We start from the raw sequence: 10,413 nt of genomic DNA, 5'->3' as shown, positions 1-10,413 counted from the left end.
GGCTCAGTCTTCTTTATCCCGTCAGGTCCGCAGCTCACTGCATACTGGCACATAAGGCATGACATATGTGATGCGGCCTTACCCCGAAGTCACTACACTTGCTGTTATTTTTAGCGTCACGGTGCTGTTTTTATATACAGCACCACGCAAGACTATTGCCACTGTTGTTATTTGCCTGTGGTGTAACAATCATTATCAAACATTTTCTTCTGCTGTTAAATTAGGAATGACCTAGAGAATATTTCCACACAGCCTCAGGGATCATTGCTGGAGAGAAAAGCACGGCAGACACACGCAGCAGCACACAGGAGTAAGTTGACAAGCTCTCTGAAGCAGTACGAACATATTTCCTCTTTTATTTACATTCCGTTTTCAAATGTTAACATTTTTCGCTATAACTCTCTCATCATGTTGGCATTTTCTCTTTTCTCATTAAAATAAACTTGGCACAAGTAAAACATATGTAGACAAAAGTTTTATTTACACCATACAACATTTTGGATTTTTAAATATTTTATACAGGGCTGCAGATGAGAGAGCTTTACTGAGCTTCCAAGCAGATTCTGCAGTATTAAAGTTTTGAAATATATTATTCATAAAAAAGTGAGTATTACCTTTATTGCATTTAAAGCAATGAAGAATGTAGCTTGACAAACATTCGTTTTTAAATGACAGTGAAATCTCTCTTTGCCTCTGAATAGTTTTCTCTTTTCGTATTATAAAGTAAAAAGTGTAGTAATGGCCAAACGGACTTGTTATAAACGTTTTTAAAAACCTGCTCAAGTATATACATTGTGTTGCCGGGCTCGTCTCCAGTCGAACGTGAACCCGCTGCCGCTCGTGGGTGGACGTCACACGTTGTGTCTTGTTCATTTCTCTCATCTGGGACTCGAGATATCAGGACCCAATCTTTTCCGATTGGTACGTTTGAAACACGCGATGTTCGATATTGTACATGTCTGCCCCCCACTAAATACACGAGTGCGAATACAAAAGAAAAGATAACACAGATGTTTTTTTGTCTTTTTCTAAAGTCTTCTTATCCTGCGCCTTTGTTTTTTAAAATCTTATTGGCACGTATCGTCCCTGCTATTCTCCTAGAATCCAGATATGTCGTTCCAAGGCTGCGTGAAAAGTCTTCAGTGTTTTTGTTCAGTGCAAAATATGTCCACCGTCTCATACGCCTCATTATTCCTCAGACTTCCGTCTGAAAATCTCCCTCCTGCACGTCCAGCGGGAGACTGACACACTTTTCCCACTCGGCGTTAGTCATCTCCAGAGAGTTCTTTGTGTCGGGTTCTAGTACATTCATTGTGGAGTAGTTCTGGTATTCGCTCGCCGGGTTGAAGCTCTCCCAGGGGTTCTTGTTCTGCATTATCTTGTCCTACAGAAAAGGACGAGATGCAGACGTGTTAGAAATACCACATTACCGGAACGTTCTCCATGCGCTCGCTCATTATAGAAACTCGTGTGGTTAGCGTTTTACAGCACAGGAGTGAGCGTGAATCATTCAGCTTTAACTCATCTTCTAATGTGTTCTTCTATATTGGCCCCCAAATATTCAGACTACAGTAACAGTAACTACAGTAAGCCATACTTATACTGTATGAATGTCTTTGCATTGCAAAAGTTTTGCCCTCTGAAACGAAAGTTCTGGTTTGGTTAACTCAAGTCTCTGAATGTGTTGAATGTTTGAAAAACTTCAAGAGCAAGGTTATTATATTTTATTAAAACTAAAACTATTAAAATAAATCTGTTAATCAGCCGAAATAATCTTTGAAATACTGAACAAAAATTAGTAATGTTGCCTCAGCAAAAAACTGAGATAAATTTAAGTTAAGGCCCTAAAATGATTAACTGAAAATAAAGAGAAACTAAACTAAACCTAAAAATAAATAAATAAATAAACATAAATTAATATAATGTAATGTACTATAATATAATATAATTTAGTATAATATAAATAAATAAATAAAAATAATAATAATAATACAATGACGCCAAAAATGAACATGAAAAAATATATAAATAAAAGCAAAACACAGAGGAAACCATGATAAAACTGAAAACAAAACTACAATAACTATTTTCTTAAGATTTAAAGTAGTCATCTGATTGTACAGTTGAATTCTGCGGGATGTCTGGGACATAATGTTTTTTTATAAATGTTTCATTTTCACGCCCCTAAACATGAAGCTGAACAAAACGAGCTGTGATTGGTTGCATCAGACGGCCTTTTGGGCGGTCCTTGGCCAATGAATGTTGCTATGGAGACCATAATAATTCACATAGCTGATGGATCTATACACCAAACATGAACTACAGTAAATGTTATATTTTAACATTACTATATGCTAATGCAATAACATTCATTTATTTGTTATTGTGCTCCAGAAAACTGAACAGTTAACACATCCAGAGATCAATCATCGCAGCATCTGACCTAACATCATCGTTTCAGTGTTTTTGTGTTCAGAAAGAACGGAAGGAACTTCTGTGAGTGAATAAAAATGAAGGTTCATTGCTTGTGGTGGTTACTAAGCAACAGGCGGTGAATAGCAAAGTTCTGCAGAGCTGATTGAACATGGGTAAAAGGGAATAACGTGGTAAAAGGGACATGCTGTCAGGAGCTGTGACTACACAATGATAACTGTGTGTGTGTGTGTGTGTGTGTGTGTGTCTGTCGACAAATGAATATTGTAATAATACCGAACTAATAATAATTAAAAAAAAGAGTAAAAATCACTTCATTGATTAAGGGTGTGAGCACTGCAGTGCCAGTCAGCTGGAAAATGTTTTGGAGAACGACAGCGATCGCGGCTCTGATACATGCGGCTGGATGGTGAAATGTAATTGTGTTGGAATTGGTCTGATGGCTGCTCGAACCAAACAATCCCACCGGTCTTACAATTACAGATAATTGGCGCAGCGCAGTGCAGAAACCACAGAGAGCCTCTCCAAAATCTGAAGCAAAGCAAGTGATGTTTTTTCCGTGCATTCGCCAAGCGGTTATATGCCAATGGGGAGGAAAATAATAAGCACGTTAGCGGCCTTGTGTGTGAATGAGCGCATGAGGTGGCGGTGATGACAAAAAAATGATTTTTTTTATTCTCATACTCTGAATACCCCCGCCATCACCCTCGGGGGTAGGCAGGCATGCAGGGGGCAAGCTATTTTTCCACATGAATACAGCGGGTGGATTACTATTAATTCCTCGAGTCGCTCGATGATGTACGAGAAGAGTGTGGCGCTTGCAGAAGACAGACGCTAAACATAGACAACGTGGCACTCGGTAATGAGACACGCTGAACCCACACGCCCTGCAGTGGCTGCTTCCTGTTACTCACCATGCCGCCCATATTTGGTATGTCTCGAAATCGGTCCAGGGTTTGAAATTTCTGATTGAGTTCCTGGAACAGCTCCATATGCCTTTTTCTGGTGTGCATGACTTTCTGCAATGGTAAAGGTGAAGGGTAAGGGATGGGATTTGGAGTTCAGTCAAGCTGAGAACCAGAACTTTGCAAGGAAAAAAGAAACCCTGCCTACTTTTAAAGAGTGCATGACCCTGTGGAAAAGCTGCGAATTTGGCCGGATGCTGTGACGGGGTTATGGCAAACAGCGTTGGCGTATGAAGGGTCAGTGGTAGCACTTGACATTCAATTTCATTTTGGGGGTCTAAAACGCTCTCGGGTGACCTTAAAACTGTGAAAATGCCCAGGCTCTTTTATTTGGTTGATTTTCAGCTTGAAGTCAGGAGATGTAAAAGGATCGAATGAGAATATGCGGCAGCTGACGGCATTGCTTTTACGCTTAACCACACAACGCTTCATAAATCGCAGTTGTGTCAGGACATGCTGCTCCAATAAGCTTAAGTGCTACACAAAGTAGTTGTAAATTAAAGGCGAAACGCAAACGCAACAAATGGCCCTTCGGTTGATGCAACAAAGGCCTGACGCATGCACTTCGGCAGGCGGAGTGTTCACTTACCTCGAAGTCTAAATCCTGGTACCTCGACTTCCTTCTCTGTAGATACAAAGACAAAAATTGATGTGCGCCGTTTTTATACAACAAACCAAAATACGCAGCATCATTTGAATACGTCGCTCAAAAGCGCACCTCTAAAGAGCTCATGGATACAGTGGAGCCGGTTTCGCTCCGAGACAGCCCTCCGCTCTCCTCCATCTCCGCCAGGAAGTTTTTCACGGCCGTGCGCGGTTCGAACGGCAGGTTCTGCATGTGTTCGGCCTGGCCCGGGTACTGCTGGTCCATCCCCGAATGCCCGAGGTTAAACTCGGTCCCCATCTTGTAATGCATCAGCCTCTCGTGCGACAGAGAGTCCATGGTGATGTTCATCTTGCCGTCATCTTTCAGCAGTGTTGGAACGCTGCTGGAGCCGGCCGCCGAGCTGCGGGGCAGGACGATGTAGTCCGTCTCCATCTGGCCCGGCTGGGGGTGGCCGCTCAGGTCGTGGGCGCTTAGCTCTTGCTCGTTCTGCCTGGTGGCGTCGTCCGTGCACAGGTACATGGCCCTCCGCATGTCGGCCGTGCTGTCCAAACACTGCTCCCCCAGATTGCCCATGCCCATGGACATGTGAAGTCCGGAGGGCTGCTGGATGATCACTTTAGACATGATGTTGCCAGGCAACGTGGAGTAATTGAGCCCCTCGGGACCTTTCTCTTCCTCCTCGTCGTTCAGAGAGATGCGAGAGAGGGTACCGGTGATGGTGGCTGCCCGGCAAGAGCCCATGTCTTTGTGGAGAGCTGCGAGTTGGGAGGAACATCATTAGTGAATGTGTGTGTGAGGGAATGGATTGTTGACTGTTTCTGTACATGCGCACGAACATATTAGAAGTCGATCATTTCACCGTCATGTCATTCAAAACCTGTAACAAAGATATTTTGAGAAATGTCTAGGTGGTTTTGTGTCCATACAACGGAAGTCAATGGGGGGCAATGTCGTTTGCTTACCAACGATCTTCGAAATATCTTCTGTGTTCTGCATAAGAAAATAAGTCATACAGGTTTGGAATGAAATGGCCAGCACGCCTAATCGGTACGACTCCATCAGTCAACCAGCTGACTACACTGAATATTGAATATACAACCCATACAAAACCCTCTGTTAGAAGCAATCCAAAATATGGACATATTTGTATTCATTGGAAAAAGGCACACACACATAAACAGGCCCATCTAGAAGCGATGACAGAATCATCAGTAGGACGAGAGCGACCTGTCCTCTGCAGCAGGGCTCTGTCTCCACAAATCCATAAGGGAATTACTGCCGGCGTTCAGAAATGAACAACAAGGAGACCAGAGGACAACAATGCATGCATGGTAAAAATCCTCCAGCCAACATTAATGCATCACACCACATTGCGTGTAAACATGCACGCTGAATGCTGATAGAAGGACACTGGGATGGCTTCGGGCTCAAAACAAGGACTTTTAGGGCAAATCTCAAAAATCCTGTCAGTGTCACAAATCAGATCAAAATCACAAAAAGGATTTTTTATCAGTATATATATATATATATATGTTTTTTTCTATACATTTTGTGACTTTTTCTTAGGGTCATGAACATGTATGCAAAGTTTCAACATGCTGTGTTTTGACATATACAAAATACATTTTGTTACGTTGGTGATGTTTGCACATGTATTGCTGAGTTTAGCTCTAACACTAACCAAACGATTGAGAAACAATTAGTAAAAATAAGCTTTCATTTCTATATTAATGTCTACATTCTACTGTACATTTTTATATTCAAATCAATTCAAAACTGCAAGTGGCAGTTTTCTGTAAAAAAAATCTTCCATTATGATGTTTTGAACTGTAATAATTGGGAAAAATAAAGAATTTAAAAAAGAATGGACAACAATTTTATCTCCAAATTTTGTCAAAACAAAACTGTTTAAAAAGTGGTTAACAATGTTTCCATTAATCGCATTTTTAAAAATGTATTTTTTGTAACATGTCAAGTGTTGACATTAATAGTGGATTGTGTGGAGCTGATTTTTGTTGTTTTTCATAGTGTGACTTAGAAAATTGCATTGAATCCATACAGGTCAATTTGACCCGATCCATAAAGAAGGTTACAGAAAATTGAACAGAATACAAGGTTTAAGTATTTAAACATTATTATTCCGTCATTAATTTAGCTTATTTGCTTCTGATTTAAAAAAACGTTGATAATGAGTATATAATGTGAATTACCACTGGAATCATTAATAATGTAAATTACATAAAACATTCAAAGTACATTAAAACATAAGACATGCTTATGAAAGCAAAGGCACAAAAAATTCGACTTCAGCATGTTTCTTTCATGAGATTCTCGGATTTAATTGAAACCTTTTCTTAAATCTTCCAGACACGTGCAATGTCACACAATATGATTCATTGTCTAAGCAGATTCTAATCCACTTTTAATGAAGAACGCTTTAGTCAGGATGCTGTTATATGAGGCTTGCATTTGCACCACAAAAACAAAACGGTCAGCAAACTGAGCATCTCATAGGATTTTAGAGCTACAGCATAATACCTGATTAACAGTGCTCTTGTAAAGTCATTTATTTTGATCAACATTAAGTTTAACAACAGCAAACAGCATACAAACAATCCTTGTGACATCCCATTACATGCTTACAGTACTTCCGTGACTCATTCCAGTTTAAGTGAAGGCTCGCAGCATGTCCTAACCTGATGACAAGCAACACAACCCTTCTCTTCAATGAGAACATGCATGAGACGAGACATTTCATCAGTCGTTTGGTTTTCTAGCTGATGAAATCTGAATCTGGTCTAAACGCTTCCTCCACATAAAGTGCATACTGAGCATCACATAAACTCTGTTCGACTGTGATTGTGTCGTAACATTTAACATATTAGTTAGTTATTAAAGTGCTACAGTCGCGTGCAAATGAATTCAAAACGCAAACATATTACAAAAGTGTTTTTATTATATGTTCCTTGAATCTTTCTGAAACGATCATTAAACAAGCCATCGTCTACTCTAGGGTATAACAACGCTCCACAACATCCAAACAATGACTTCACAGACAATCCACAGCTCTAATAAAGACATCACGCTTTGATCTTGTCTGGAAGTGGTGATAATTGCAATTTTTAAAGCCAAACGAGTTTTAAGCAAAACGGCGTGACAATTCAGTCTAGACCTTAAAACAAAAATCATGTTTTGAACTGATTTCAAGGGACTAAAAAGCTTCATAAACCGTTTACTTAGGGGAGACAATTAAGCAACACGTCTACGAAGTCACCCGTGAATTCACTTTTATTCCACACGGCAACATCAGATAAAAGAGAATACAATACGTGCGATCAAATAATTAGGACTATTTCAACGCAACACGAACACAAGTGCAATCTGTTTCCTACCTGATCGACAGGCGATGTCCACGTCTTTCTCAAAGTCAGTCTGTGGAAGGTGAGACAAGAAACGAGATCTTACTCTTACTATACAAATATACAATCTGACAGATCAAATAAAGGGTTTACAATACAAAAATGTTTGAAATAGTGTTAATGCACTGTTAATAAAGTACAGTGCAACCTTCAATGTAAAAGCAAAATTATACTGTACATCAACCAGATAACACAGAGAATAAAATCGCACTGTGATAACGCAGTCTGCAGTCTAACCACATCCCAACAGAGCAAAGCTTCTTTTCAGTCCTCCGTCGTAACAATTTATAAATAGAATCGGATTATTTGGGTTTCACAATAGTAGAGGTGATAGAGGTGCTGAATCAAAGAGATCCTGCGCATCGGACGCCTCATTATAGTGAAACGCTTCTGCTTGAGAAACTTTATATCACAACCTAATTGAGAACTATGATTGTTATGCGCCAGTGGGTCCGTGCAAGTCTAGAGTCGAGCCAAATATCTCCGGTCGCATTTTAATAGCAATTACTTCCCCCGAGCAAGTCAAGGATGAGAAAGATGAAAGTATAAAATATGACAAACTTGGGAGGATCCAATCCAAGAAAAACAAAGACGAAGGAAACACCAAACGATCTGAACGCAGTTCATTCAAACTACCACCATTTACAAAGAATAAGCCGACGTGAATGCGTCAGGTTTCGTACCATGATCTGCGCATGTCCATTGGGGAACGTGCCGGTCGCGTCAGCGCTGATGGGGTCTTGACAGTTTCTAAGGCGACATCTGAAGGCATCTTGAACCTGTGAACCATTATAAACGTTGAACGTCACCAACAACGTTTCAATTAAGAAACAACCAGACGAACAAACCTGCTTTGTGTAAAGGGTAAAATGAGGATGTCTTATCATTTAGTGGTTGGTTAAAGGGGGTTTATTTATTAAGTCAGGACCAGGGTAGATTCTGTCACCCTTATCCTCATATCATTCGTTCAAAACTTTGCTGGGAAAAAAAACACACACAAAAAAAACGAGAAACCGAGCAGATATCCTTTTCAAACCATGAAAGTTGTGGTCACTATAAAGTGTCCTTTTATAAAAAATGTCTTTTTGGAAGTGTCGAAGAATCTTAGCATGTGTTTGGAAAGACATTAAGGCGAGTAAACAATGACAAAAACACTCTTTTAAGAGTAAAACTGGGCACGGAATGAAAACAAACTGTGTCTGTGAAGGAATGAAAGAGTGAGAAGTAATTTATGAGAACGGTTCCAGCCTACCTCTCTTCTGAGGATACAGTGGACCATGACTATTACAAAGCCCTGCAGGGAGTCAAAGACGGCAAAGAGGATCTGGAATAAAATGGAACGTTTGTCCGTCATAGCCAGCACTGCAGACATCCAGGTGAGAGCTAAGAGAGGCAGAACAACACAGGAACTCCACAAAGACGCCCTGTGACACAGAGACGAAGAGAGTTCTGGTTTACCATCAGTACATCATGAATCCAAGACATACAACATCTGATACACATTTCATTTCAAATGGAGTGTGTGAGTACAACAAACAGAGAAGGAGAGCCAGCTGTTCATTTAACACCTCCACAAATAACCTTCCTCAAAGCAAGGACATGCATAAACCCAACCTGTACATAAACTCGCACGCTTTCTTGCACGCAGCATAATCGTAACGATTTTCAGGGTTGTCGTTGGACACTTACATGGCGTTGCTGGCCGTTGTTGCTGATAAAGCAGTAGTTGAGACCACACCACATTTGGCACATTTTAAAGTTAATCCTGTATGGGGCTCACTCATCTGCCTGCAGAACAAACAAAATATTTGAAACAAGATGGGACGTGTCTGTTGATGAAATAATATTAACAACATTTATATTAACAACATTTAAAGCAATAAATAAAATAAAACAAATTAAAAAATATAATGTAATATAAAAATATAATAATAATAAAAACCGCAACATAAAACATATAATATAAAAAAACGATTAACTAAAAATATTATCAAATAAAATAAAGGAACGTCACCATGTGTTCATGCATTGCCCTCTTGAAGGATATATTATATAATATGACAAATGTAATATACATAACACTTATAATAATAATAATAAATCAAATAACATGAAATATAAAGTATATAATATAAAATAAAAAATATTTAATCAAATAAAAAAAATAAAGCAATGCGTGCATTGCCTTCTTAAAGAATATATAATATAAAAAATAATAATATAAAATAAAGCAACTTTGCCATGCATTCATGCATTGCCTTCTTGAAGAATATATTGCATAATATGAAAAATCTAATATACATAACAACAATAATAAATCAAATAACATAAAATATATAATATAAAATAAAGAAACGTTGCCATCTTGAAGAATATGGTAATGCTGCCTTTCAATTACACCAAAACAAAGCTCAAAAACTGCATGTTGTACACACATTTGAAACAGTGTTTGGACCTATGATTCCTTAAAATGCTGTCTACATAGTCAGCTCACTAGGTTTTGTAACCGAGTTTGAGTTTTTCGGTATGGTTTTATATGATGTGGCTAGTTGGCTCTTACCCTGCTCTGTGTTTAAGCTTCTTTTCCAGGATCCCATCTCTCGAAACCAATTTGTTAAACACCAGAATACCAATGACCATGTTAACCTGAACACACATACAGAACGACCGTCAAGTTCTCACCTTATCAAACTGAAAATAATCACTTTCCATCCTTGTTCTGTATACAGGAATGGCACATTCAAACACCACAGAAATTCTACAAAACAGAATCATTTCTATAAAATAATCTAACCAGGTTTTATGCATTGATGCTTGTTCATGTACATTCTGCTAAAACCCTTTTTAGAAAATAAATGCGATTATTAAAAAATCTGTCATAAACTGTAAGAGGAGGGTGACACAGTCTTCAGACTGTGCTGCAAAAGAAGGAGCCTATTTTCCATTCTAATTCTGCCAAATGACACGAAACGCTCTAAGGCCCTGCTGT

General features: G+C 39.1%; 1 protein-coding gene across 4 annotated transcripts in view; it reads right to left on the bottom strand.

The window, feature by feature from the left end:
- Positions 1–314: 314 nt before the first annotated feature.
- Positions 315–10,413, bottom strand: part of adgrb3 (adhesion G protein-coupled receptor B3) — a 144,207-nt gene continuing 134,108 nt past the window's right edge. For 3 of the 4 annotated variants that reach the window (XM_057341391.1, XM_057341393.1, XM_057341394.1), the window contains 9 exons: positions 9,985–10,070; positions 9,114–9,212; positions 8,677–8,848; positions 8,108–8,203; positions 7,398–7,437; positions 4,117–4,760; positions 3,988–4,023; positions 3,348–3,452; positions 316–1,384 (listed from right to left, as the gene is read on the bottom strand). In XM_057341391.1, the coding sequence (XP_057197374.1) occupies positions 1,196–1,384; positions 3,348–3,452; positions 3,988–4,023; positions 4,117–4,760; positions 7,398–7,437; positions 8,108–8,203; positions 8,677–8,848; positions 9,114–9,212; positions 9,985–10,070 (1,467 nt within the window). In that variant the 3' untranslated portion in view covers positions 316–1,195. Of the gene's footprint in view, positions 1,385–3,347; positions 3,453–3,987; positions 4,024–4,116; positions 4,761–7,397; positions 7,438–8,107; positions 8,204–8,676; positions 8,849–9,113; positions 9,213–9,984; positions 10,071–10,413 lie in introns of all 4 variants that reach the window. The other variant, XM_057341392.1, reaches the window with a different exon arrangement.

This window comes from Triplophysa rosa, linkage group LG9 (assembly GCF_024868665.1).
Source record: "Triplophysa rosa linkage group LG9, Trosa_1v2, whole genome shotgun sequence".
In the NCBI taxonomy this organism is placed as follows: domain Eukaryota; kingdom Metazoa; phylum Chordata; class Actinopteri; order Cypriniformes; family Nemacheilidae; genus Triplophysa; species Triplophysa rosa.
The sequence above is the reverse complement of the archived record's forward strand: the minus strand, read 5'-3'. Positions and strand labels throughout refer to the sequence as shown.